The 11943-nt window shown below is 44.0% G+C and overlaps 1 protein-coding gene across 1 annotated transcript in view; it reads left to right on the top strand.

Moving 5' to 3' along the window:
- Positions 1-904: 904 nt before the first annotated feature.
- Positions 905-11943, top strand: part of PLD4 (phospholipase D family member 4) — a 34057-nt gene continuing 23018 nt past the window's right edge. The window contains exon 1 of the mRNA XM_027849290.1: positions 905-1225. Coding sequence (XP_027705091.1) covers positions 1190-1225 — 36 coding nt within the window. The 5' untranslated portion in view covers positions 905-1189. The remainder of the gene's footprint in view (positions 1226-11943) is intronic.

The following is an 11943-nucleotide window of genomic DNA, read 5'->3' on the forward strand; positions in this document are numbered from 1 at the left end:
CTCAGCCTGAGCAAGTGAAGCAAGTGGTGTGGACTGATTTAAGGAGGTGTATAGACCCTGTTTATACTCAGTTCTGATTGAGTCAAGAAGCGTTCTTACTCAAGGTAATTGGTTTTTTTGGGGGGGGGTTGAAAATAATAGGGGCTCACTTTTTTTTAAAATTAATTTATTTTGAATTATCAACAATCACTTCCATAAGCTTTTGAGTTTTAAATTTTCCCCCTCCCTGTCCCCCCTCCCCAAGATGGCGCAAAATCTAATATAGGCTATACATATACATTCCTATTAAACAGATTTTCACATTAGTGATGTTGTAAGTAAGAATTAGAACCAATAGGAGGAACCACCAGAAAGAGGAAACAAAACTCAACAGAAGAAAAAAAATAGCAAATAGTATACTTCGATCTGCATTCAAACTCCATAGTTCTTTCTTTGGATGTGGATAGCATCTTCCATCTTGAGGCCTTTGGAAATGTCTTAGATCCTTGTATTGCTGAGAAGGGTTAAGTCTATCAATATTAGTCATCGCACAAGTGGCTGTTACTGTGTGCAACGTTCTCCTGGTTCTGCTCATTTCACTCAGCATCAGACCATACAAGTCTTTCCAGGTTTTTCTGAAGTCGAGGCTCACTCTTGCAGGGAATTTGTGAGAGGTTATTAGGGATAGATTCTTAGAGGAGGCTGATTTGGGGCTGTATTTTGAAGAAGGCCAAGGCCTTAGAACTCCCTTCCATTTTCCCAGCCCACCCCCCAACTTTGAAGTTTTCCTGAAGTAGGCAGAGGTATGTCAGAGAGGAAGATGCCCCTCTGAGACAAGGGAAATATTCCCCACCCCCATCATCTGAAGCTGGGGCCCCAGGTAGTGACATGGGACCAGAGGCAAAGGGGAAGGAATCAAAAAGAGGAAGTAACATATGACCGAGACAGACAGGAGGAGGAAGCCAGAGACCTGAGTTGGAGCTGAGGCTGTGAACTGGCCTCTCTGCAGTCCTGGCGTCGCAAGATTCAGAGATGGAAGGACCACTCGGGGCCCTCTGATCTCAGCCTTTCATCCTATAAAAGAGGAAACAAAAGTTCAGAGACTGAACATTGATTTTCCCAAGGTCACACAGCTAGGAAGGAGCAGAACTGAGATTCAAATCCCCGTCCTCTGACTCGGATTTTCTACCCCACGTTAGGCTGTGACTAGATGGGGGTGGACAGGACCTCGAAGGTAGCCTCGAAGGTAAGTAGCTGTGGGAGGTGGGGGTTAGGGAGAGCCTTACTCTCCTGAAGACAGTGGGCAAAAGAACTGCAGGTTCCCAAACTGTGATCTCTCTAAGGAAGGGTCTGACCCATGGGTGGTGGGGGAGGGAAGCCACCTGACACTCGCTATTGCAGTGTTCCCAGAGGTCCTGGCCCTGAGGCAAGGGGCGTATTAAGAGTTATAGCACAAGCCCCATGGTTGACATTCTTATTATCCTTTAATTCCAGGGGACCTGTGGTCAAATCAGGGGCCTCAAAAAAATCCTAGGGGCAGCTGGGTGGCTCAGTGGATAGAGCACTGGCCTTGGAGTCAGGAGGACCTGAGTTCAAATCTGGTCTCAGACACATGACACTCACTAGCTGTGTGATTCTGGGCAAGTCACTTAACCCCAATCGCCTCACCAAAACAATAACAACAACAACAAAAAAAATCCTAGAAACAAAGAGTTTAATTACCATCTCTATGCTGATGATTTTCAAATCTACATATCCTGCCCCAATCTCTCTACTGACCTCCAATCTTGTCTTTTAGATATCTTGATGTTCGGTAGACATCTGAAACTCAATTATGTCCAAAAGAGAACTCATTATCTTTCCCCCTAAAACTTCCCCCTGACTTCTACCTTCCATATTATTGTAGAGCAATGCCACCCTCCCAGTCCCTCGGGCTGGAAACCTAGGAGCCATCCTTGACTCCTCATTATCCCTCACACCCTATATCCAAGCTGTTGCCAAGCCTGTAGATTTCACCTTCGTACCATCTCTTGAATGTCCCCCCTTCTCTCCTCTGTCACCGCCACCAATCTGGTGCAGGCCCTCATCACCTCACACCCGGACTATGGCAACAGCCTGCTGGTGGGTCTACCTGCCTCCAGTCTCTCCCTGCTCTAATCCATTCTCCATTCTGCAATTACGGTGATTTCCCAGTCATGTCAACCACACCCTCCAACGCCCCACTCAATAAACTCCAGTGGTTTCCTAACCCCTCAGGATCAAATACAATATGCTGTTTGGTATTCAAAGCTCTTCATAACTCAGCCCCCTCCTATCTTTCCAGTCATCTTACACCTTATACCCCCCACTACGTACTCTTAGAGGACACAGGCCTCCTGGCTGTCCTGTGAACAAGCTCCAGACATTTTCTCTGGCTGTTCTTTGTGCCTGGAATGTTCTCCTCCTCCGCTTTGCCTTGACCTCTCTTGCTTCCTTTAAATCCTAAGATTCCATCTTTTACTGGAAATCTTTCCCATCCTTTCTTAATTCTAGTGCCTTCCCTCCATTAATTATCTCCTGTTTATCTTGTATATGGCTTATTTTGCATATATTTGTTTGCTTGTTGTCTCCTCCATTATGAGGACAGAGACTGTCCTTAGCTTTTTTTTTTTTTCTTAATCCGTAGTCCTTAGCTCAGTGCCTGGTGCTTAACAAATGTTTATCAATTGGTTGACTGAACATCAGAGCATAGCTTTAAGGCTAGTAGAATCATAGAACATAGAATGTTAGGGCTGAGATCTGGAAAGGACCTCAGAACATAGAACATGGATGTCAGAGCTAGGAGAGACATTAGAAGATGGGATCATAGGATCACAGATTTAGAGCTGGAAGGCATCTTAGTGGCTCAACCCTCTCATGTTACAGATAAGGAAAATGAGGCCCAGGGATAATATAGATAGCATTTATATAGCACTTTATGGTTTAGAAAGATCTTCGCACATTTTATCTCATTTAATCCATGAAACAACCTGGGAAGTAGGTGCTTTATTATCCCCATTTTATAGATGAGGAAACTGAGGAAGATAGAGGTTGTGATTTGCCCAGGCTCAGGCAGCCAGTAAGAGTCTAAGGCTAGATTTGAACTCAGGTCTTCCTGAGTCCAGGTCCAGCACTGTATCCAATATACCACCTAGATGTTAAGTGGCTTGCCTGAAGCCACACAGATTCATGCTAGGATTCATTTCCAGTTCCTCTAGTGTACACTACACTACACTTTTTTTGTGTATCCTGGCCCCTTTGTGAAGCCTATGGGCCCCTTTCTCAGAATAATGTTTTTAAATTCATAAACTAAAGGGCACAGGATTACAAAGAAAACCAGTTATTTGGAAATAAAGAAGTTCCCTTTTCCTCATCCAAATTCATAAAACCCCTGAAATCTGGCCACAGATCCCTTGGTTGGGGATGGGGGGGGGGGGTCTGTGGACCCCAGGTTAAGAACTCTTCAGCTCCAAGGGTCAGAAAAGGCCTCGTGCAGGTTTTGTTTGAGCACCTCCAAGGGAGCTAGAGATTCTAAGAGTTGCACTTGATACAGTGCCTGACACATAGTAGGTGCTTAGTAAATGGCAGTTAATTGACTAATAAATGTTAGTTGGCTGACTATATTCTGGCCGGTGGGGAATGTGTGCCTTTCTACAGAGACTGGAAATGGATTGTTGTGTGTGAAGAGCAGCAATCAGGCCAATTTGGCTAGCACATAGAATCCATGAAGGAGAATAATATGGAATAAGAGTGGAAAGATGGGCTGGAGCCAGACTAGGAAGGAATTTAAATACCAAACAGAGGAGTTGGCATCTGATCCTAAGGGCAATAGGGAGCCACTGGAGTTTACTGAGCAGGAGAGCAGCATGTCAAACCTATGCTTTAGGAATGTTGTTTTGGCAGCTTTGTGTAGAGTGGTTTGGAGAGAGGAGAGACTTGTGGATGGAGGGCCCATTAGAAAGCTACTATAATAGTGCAGGGGAAAGGCAGCTGGGGCATTACTTGCTTACTATCCTAAGTACCCAAATAATTTCCCACAAATCATTGAAATCATCATTTATTTATTAGGATCCACCATGATACAGCCAAGGAAACCACCCAAGTCAGTTTTCAAGTTTTCAGCTATATTAAAAATTTACAACAAAGAGCAAAATATAACATGCAGAACTTTAGGATATTTTCTGACAAATAATTTATTATTAAGAATGATGAAGGGACAGAGGACCTGAGTTCAAATGCAGTCTCAGACCAGACACTTGATACGTAATAGCTGTGTGACCGTGGGCAAGTCACTTAACCCCAATTGCCTCGCCAAAAAAAAAAATGATGAGCCAGTTGAGTCTAGAAAAATGTGGAAACACTTGCATGAAACAAGGAAAAGTGAAGTGAGCAGAACCAAGAGAACATTGACTACAGTAACAACAGTATTGTTCAGAGAATAATTGTGAACAACCAAGCGATTCTGAGTACTAGAAATACTCAAATCAACTATAAAGAATCTATGAATCAAGATGTTATCCACCTCCAGAAAAAGAACTGATAAATAGAAGTATGCATAATATGGTTTATCATATATTTATAAATCTGTGTCAATAGTGGCCTTCTCTAGTGTGAGGTAGGAAGGGAGGAAGAGAGACAATTTGAAACTTAAAATGTAACAAAAAACAATAAATTTTTAAAAATGAAAAAATGAACACAAAATAACAGACAAAAGGGAGCTTCGAATGTAGAACTCAGAGGTAGAAAACATCGTCTTCTCTATCACCTCAATTTTATAATAGGGAAACTGAGTCACATAGTGAGCCAGCTGGAACTAGAACCCAGGTCTACCCATTTGCTTACCCCTATATATGACATATGTATTGTATCCATCCAGTACAAGCACTCAGTAAGTGATTGATAATAGCATGGCTCACTAACCATAGGACAGAAGCTCAGTGTGAAACCTAAAGTTTCTGTACAGTATCCAGCCAGATATGAGCAAGCTCCAGAAGGGCAGGGCTGACCTGATCCATAGGTGAAGTCAGTGGCTGTCCCCAGGCATGAGACAATGCACATAAAGTGCCTGCCCCTTTAAAGGAGTCTGTAGATGTCATTGACGATAAATGAATGTGAGGGACAGCAGGAATGTCTGCTCACTAGCCTGGCCTAGAGCCTGAAATTTTCCCATGAGCACTTTTGTTTTGGAGCACAGGAATCAGAGATCTAGAACTGGAAGGATCCTCAGAGGTTATCTCCTCTAACTCCCTCATTTTACAGATGAAGAAACTGAGGACCAGGGAGGGTGAGTGACTTATCCTAGGTCACTCAGACAGCAAATGTCAGAGGCAGGATTTGAGCACAGGTCTTCTGACTCCAGGGGCAGCAAGAGGTTCAGTGGATAGAGTGCCAGGCATGGAGTCAGGAATTCAAATTTGGACTTGGACACAGTAGTTGTGTGACCCTGGACAAGTTAACCCTGTTTGCCTCAGTTTCCTCATCTGTAAAATGAGCTGGAACAGGAAATGGCAAATCACTCCAGAATCCTTGCCAAGAAAACACCAAATGGGGCCACAAAGAGTTGGACACTGCCAAAAAACCACTGAACAACTACTTCTGACTCCAGAGCCAGTGTTTTTTCCATCGTACTAGACTGCTTCTTTATACCTCCCCTCCCATTTAAGCATTGCTCTCCCTTGGATCTGTATTGAAAATGAAGCACCCCCTGGGAGGGGTAGTGAGCCCCTCTAGGGAAGTGAATTTTTGTGGACTCTGGGAAAAGGAAGCCCTGGTCGAAGGGTACTGAAAGTATCTCAGAAAAAGGTTGACTGGGACATGGGGTTGGGGGTGGTCTGAGGCAAACCTCTGAGGTCGTAGCTGTGGAGACGGCTGGCAGACTGATTCCTCATCTGCCACTTAGGGAAAGGCCAGGCTCAGGACGTTCATGACCTCTGAGAGAATCAGCTAATCACCGAGCATTTATGTGCTAAGAGGCTGAGAATACAAATACCAAACGCGGAAACAATCCCTTCTCGTGAAGTGCTTACATTCTAGCCAGAGGACGTCAGAGAGGGGAATCAAATTGTCTGAAATGGGACCCAGAATCCTAAGCTGGAGGGAGTGTGGTAATAGACTGAGTCAGCCTCAGAGTCCAGCAAGTTTACCCCTCCCGCAGTCACAGAGAGGGAGGCTTAGACAAGGTGACTTACCCAGGGTTACACAGTGAGTCAGTGGAACAGCTGTCATCTGGGACATAGGGTTGGGAGCGGTCTGGAGACAACCTCTGAGGTTGTAGCCCTGGAGATGGCTGGCAGACTGATTCCTCATCTGCCACTTGGGGAAAGGCAAGACCAAAACCTCCCAGCTCCTAGGCCAGAACTTGCCCCTCACCATCTTTGCTCTTATCCAGACAGGCAAGAATGGGATTGGGCTTCTGCTTTTTTTTTTTTTTTTTTTTTGGCTAGTGGGGCATAAGGATTTATTCCTGTTACAAAGGGGGATTCTCTGATTAGAGAGAACAAAGGTAAACTGTGAATCAAGGCTAAAGAGCTAGAAGGCTCTGATCCCTTTGACTCTTGTGATGTTGTCTCTGGTACCTGCTCTCTCTCTCTCTCTTCTCTCTCTCTCTCTCTGTCTCTCTCTCTGTCTCTCTCTCTGTCTCTCTCTCTCTCTCTCTCTCTCTCTCTCTTCTCTCTCTCTCTTCTCTCTTCTCTCTCTTCTCTCTCTCTCTTCTCTCTCTTCTCTCTCTCTCCTCTCTCTCTTCTCTCTCTCTCTCTCTCTCTCTCTCTCTCTGCCATCTCTCTCCTGCTTTTTCCCCCTTTCAAAAGCTCCTAGGCCCAAGCTACCCACAGCCTGCACTCTCCCTGTCCTGTTTGGAAGTATAATGTCTAATCCCTTCCCTCTTCCTGTGGGGGGGGGGGGGTGAGAATGTTCTTTCCAATGAGTTAACATATATGTAAAGCAATCTGCAAACCTTAAAGCACTATATAAATGATAGTTATTATTGTTGTTGTTAATCCAAGAGGGTTTGTGTGTAGACACAGAAAACTGAAATCCTAGGGGGAAGTGGCTTGTACAGGGTCACACTGGTCCTAAGTACAGGACGCAAGATTTGAACCTTAGTCCTTTGACTCCAGATCCAGCATGGAGCCTGAAATGCTGAGCTTCAGCCATACCCTCCACATGCTGTGTGGTCATACTATAAGATCATCGGTGGGCCTCAGGATTGATGGGACTGCTCTGAACTCAGGGCGGGGGTGGGGCCTAGAGTTCTAGGGAACTGGGAATGCAGGGAGAAGCCAAGGGGGGCCCCCAGAGTGAAACTAGGTTCAGAGAGTCACAACAAAACTGCAAGTGATTTTAAAAATAAAATGAGGACGTGAAAACTGGAAATGGCCCTTTTCAGGCCTTGGTTATGGTGGCAACTTAAAAACGTAACTGAAACACACACAGAGGATGTGCTGCTAGTGAGACAGACCCACACACACAGAGTACAGTGTAGTGGACAGGCCCCATCAGGTGCACAGTCACAGACTCTCAGAGTTAGAGAGCTCTAGGCCCATCTCTCTACCCAGGAATCACCTTACAACAATCTCCCTGGTGATTTGGAACTTGCTGCAGAACAAAGCATCAGCATTGGTTTATCTGTATCAGATTGATCTCATCATTGATGAGAGTGTGGCTCACCAACCATGGGACAGATAGCTGCTGGGGTCTGAAGACAGTGTCAAGCCAGTTATGAGCAAGGTCACAGAATCACAATATTTGGGAGATGGGAGGGATGTCAATAGTGATCTGCTCTAATACGTGAACCAAAGGACGCCCCCACCACCACCCACACACACATACCCAACCAGAGATTGGCCAGACTGTTCTTTTTTTTTTCTCATTAAGGAAATCTGGGTTAAGTGACTTGTCCAGGAGGTCGGATTTGAATTCAGGTCCTCCTGACTTCAGGGCCGGTGCTCTATCCACTGTGCTCTATCTACTGTGCCACCTAACTGCTCCATCCAGATTGTTCTTGAAGTCTTCCAGGGAGGGAATATTTGAGCCCCTCTCAAGGTGGCCCATTCCACATTTGGACACTTCTGGATTGTCAGGAAGTTTCTCTTGACATCAAGCCAAAATTGGCTTCTTGGCAATTTCTATTTCTGTCCTTTGAGGCCAGATGGAACAAATATAAGTCCTTTTCCACTTGAGAGCCCCTTGAATACTTTGCTACAACTTGAATTGCCCTCCTAATCATCTCTTCTCTAGGCTAACCATTGCCAACTCTTCAGCAAATCCCCATATGATTCAAAGCCAAAGCTTCTGCACCATTCTGATTGTTCTTCTCTGAACACTTGCCAGCTTACCAATATCCTTCTTGAGATACGGTTCCTGGAGCTGAACCCAATACTCTAGTTGAGGTTTACTGAGGGCAGAGTGCGATGGGACTCATTACCCTATTCTGGAAACCTATACTTGTCCTAATGCAGGCCAAGGTTGCATAATTTTGTTTTATTTTTTGGTTGCCATATCACATTTCTGATTCATGTTGAGTGTGCAGTCCACTAAGAGTTTTTCAGACAAACTGCTCTCTAACCATTGCTTGTGGTTGTGGAGTTGATTATTTGTACCCAAGTACAAGTTGATTTTTTGTAAGACTTTACATTTATCCCTATTACATTTTATCTTATTAGACTCTGGCCAAGAGATCCTTTTGGATCCTAACTGTTATCTAGCATGTTAGCTACTCCTCTCAGTTTTGTGTCCTCTGCAAATTGGATGATCATGCCCTCTAGGCCTTTATGCAAATAGCTGATAAAAATATTATAAGCACAAGGTCCAGGATAGATCTCTGGAGTACTTCATTGGAGACTTCCTGCGACATTGACATTGAACCTTTAACAACTAACTTTTCTTTGAGTCCAGCCATCCAATCATTTTAAAAATAGATAATTATATTACTGCCTAATCAATTTCTCTCCATCTTCTCCACAAGAACACTATGAAACATTTGATCAAAAGTTTTGCTAAAACCTAGATAAACTATATAGACAACATTTCCTTTACCTTCTAGTTTAGTAGTCCTGTCAGAAAAGGAAATGAGGTTAGTCTGGCACGACCTCTGCTTGGTGAAGCCAAATTTGGGCTCTTTGTGATCATGGTTAACTCTTCCTAGATGTTTAGCAATCATATCTTTAGTGATCTGTTCTGGATTTCCCCAGAAATTGAAGTCAAGTTCACTGGCCTATAGTTTGTAAACTCTGTCCCTTTCCCTCCCTCCTCCTTTTTTTTGGAAAATCTGGACATTTGGCTTTCTCCAATACTGTGGTACCTCTCTCATTTCCCATGCATGGTCTTTCAAATATCATTGAATTCAGTAAGGAAAGGGCCAACTTTGGTCATGAGAGAAACCAGTGGCTATCTTCCAGGTATGACATGATAACATGGTAATACATAAATTATAAAGTGTATATAAAATATTTTATAACCTTAAAGCTATGCATAAATGTCAGTGCTGATTAGATGCTGATGTGAAAGGCAGCAAGAGTGTCCTTTTAACTGCCTGCACTAAGGCCTGATGCCAAGGCTTCCTGACCCTACTAGAAACTGAGATCAGGGATATGTAATCCCATAGTCTGAGAATGGAGCTTATGAATCAAATGAGCCAGGCTGTGGGAAGGAGAGGAATTTGGTCCCTTTGTGATCCTTATACTTCTGAAAATGGCAGGTGGGAGTTTGAGCCTATCCATCCTTCTAAGGCAGTTCGGGGCATCCCTTGCTGTAAATCCCTGTCTTGGACTTCAGATCAGATCCTAGCCCTGTGGTATGTCCTCTGATCTTCAAATACCAAATGAAAGGTGAGGCAGAGGATGGGAACTAGGATTCCTATGACTTTTTTGCAGCCAGATTTGTGCATGGCTCAGTGGGGGTGCCCCCAAAATAAGCAGTTTCATCAATCATGGGGCATGTATATAGAGTAGATGCCTTGCAGTCCCTGGGAGAGGGGAATGTGAATGCTAGCCAGGCTGGACAGACATCTGGAAGCCTCATCTTCTGCTGCAGACTCCTGCAGAGTATTCCTATGTCCATGTCTGGGCCTAGGGGAAGAGAATGGCAGCAGGGAATCAATTATGCCTCTCCTGGCTGAATTCTTAAAGGACTCCAAAGGGAGGAGAAGGAAGCATTGATTAATTTGGGTTAGAATCATAGAATCCAAGAACATAGAATGGCAGACCTGGAAGGGGACTTTGGTTTATAGGATTTAGAGCTCCTATGTCCTTTAGCGATCATTAGGCTCAACCCTTTCATTTTACAGATGAGGAAACTGAGGCCTAGGGAGGGGAAGCAACTTTCCAATGGTCACCTAGTGAATTCATAGCAGAGCCAAACTTGAAACTCAGGCCTGATTTAGAAAGATCCCCACTGATCAGGAATTTGGTGGGGAAAGAAGGTTGAGGTTTGCCCAAAGTTCCCTATAGTTTCCTCACTTCTTCAGTTCTCCATATCTAGCTAGCCGTCACAACTTGCTTATCATAGGTTACAAATTTATAAAATTGTTTTTTGTTTTTGTCTTTGTATCCACAGCACAGTGCCTTGCACACAGCAAGTACTTAATAATTATTAATATTAAATAAAGCTTGCTGAATTTCTAGCTGAAAGGAACTTTGAGGGTCATTTAGTCACACCTTCTTACTTTACATGTGGGAAAACTAAGGCCCAGCTTATTTGCCTTCTGAGATCTTCTCTGGACTATGCAGTGCAAGGTCTGGCCCCTTTTATAAGCTCTTGGGTCCTCCCTTGGGCCCTGGGCCCTGTCTTAGGTTGGCCCTCCCTAAGTAAGTCTGCCCATTCTTGTTTCACTGACTCAGGTCTCCTGCCATCCATGCTTCCCTTACAGAGAGACCCCTGGCCTGGGAGATGTGTTCCTCATCTAACACACAAATACCTTTGGAAACCTGCAAGGCGGGACTCTAAAAGAGGCGGTAGATAAAGACCTCAGGATGATAGGAACAGACAGACAGAAGATGGATGGACAAACATAAAAAGAACACTTTCCTTACAACACTGTGAGGCAGAGGATGCCACTGTACTCCCCATTTTAAAGATCAGGAAACTGAGGCTCAGAAATAGAAAGTGACTCATCCATGGTCTAATAAGTAGTAAGTTTCAGAGGAAGATTTGAATATGATTCTAAATCCAGGCTTCTTTCAAAAGGATGAGAGTTTTTACCCATCAAGCTGGGGTCGGTAACCTAAGACCAAACCACTTCCCTCTCCCTTCCTCTCTCCCCTACCCTGAGCTTCAAAAGACCACCTAAGCTAGGCATCTTGTTGATCTCAGCAAATCTTAACCTTGAATTCAATTCAATCAAAGAACATTTATTAGGCCCCCACTACATTCAGAGCCCAATGTTTGGTGTAGGCTATAGAAAAAGACACACAGTATACCCTCAAGACAGCCCTTACTGTGTAATAGGGAGGATAGAATAATTAAGTATGCAACAAGGTAGAATGTCATCAGAACCAAGGAGAGATCCAGACAAAGTGATAGAGAAATTTGAAGGAAAAATTAGTTTGGGGGAAGTGGGGATGGAGAGAGCAATTTGTGAGTGTATGAGGGCCTGTGGGAAAACACATTCAGTGCCTGTTTCCATCTGTGTGTAAGTGGTTTCTTGTTTTTATTTCAACCAAATCTTATTTTGGTTAGATCTTTCATTTATTACTTATTTTACCTTCATTTCCAAATATATTTCCCTCTCCCACCAAGCAGGCTATCCCTTGTAACAAAGATTTAAAGAAGAATCAATCACATCTATCATATCTGATAGTGCATATAGCATCCCACACCAACAGTCTCCCACTTCTGCAAAGAGGAGAGGAAGGTGCATTTTCTCACTTCTTCTCTTCTCTGGGGACTGAGCTTGGTCATGATCTGTGTGTGTGTGTGTGTGTGTGTGTGTGTGTGTGTGTGTGTGTGTGT

The sequence above is a fragment of the Vombatus ursinus genome, unplaced genomic scaffold (genome assembly GCF_900497805.2).
Source record: "Vombatus ursinus unplaced genomic scaffold, bare-nosed wombat genome assembly UNPS02007284.1, whole genome shotgun sequence".
In the NCBI taxonomy this organism is placed as follows: Eukaryota; Metazoa; Chordata; class Mammalia; order Diprotodontia; family Vombatidae; genus Vombatus; species Vombatus ursinus.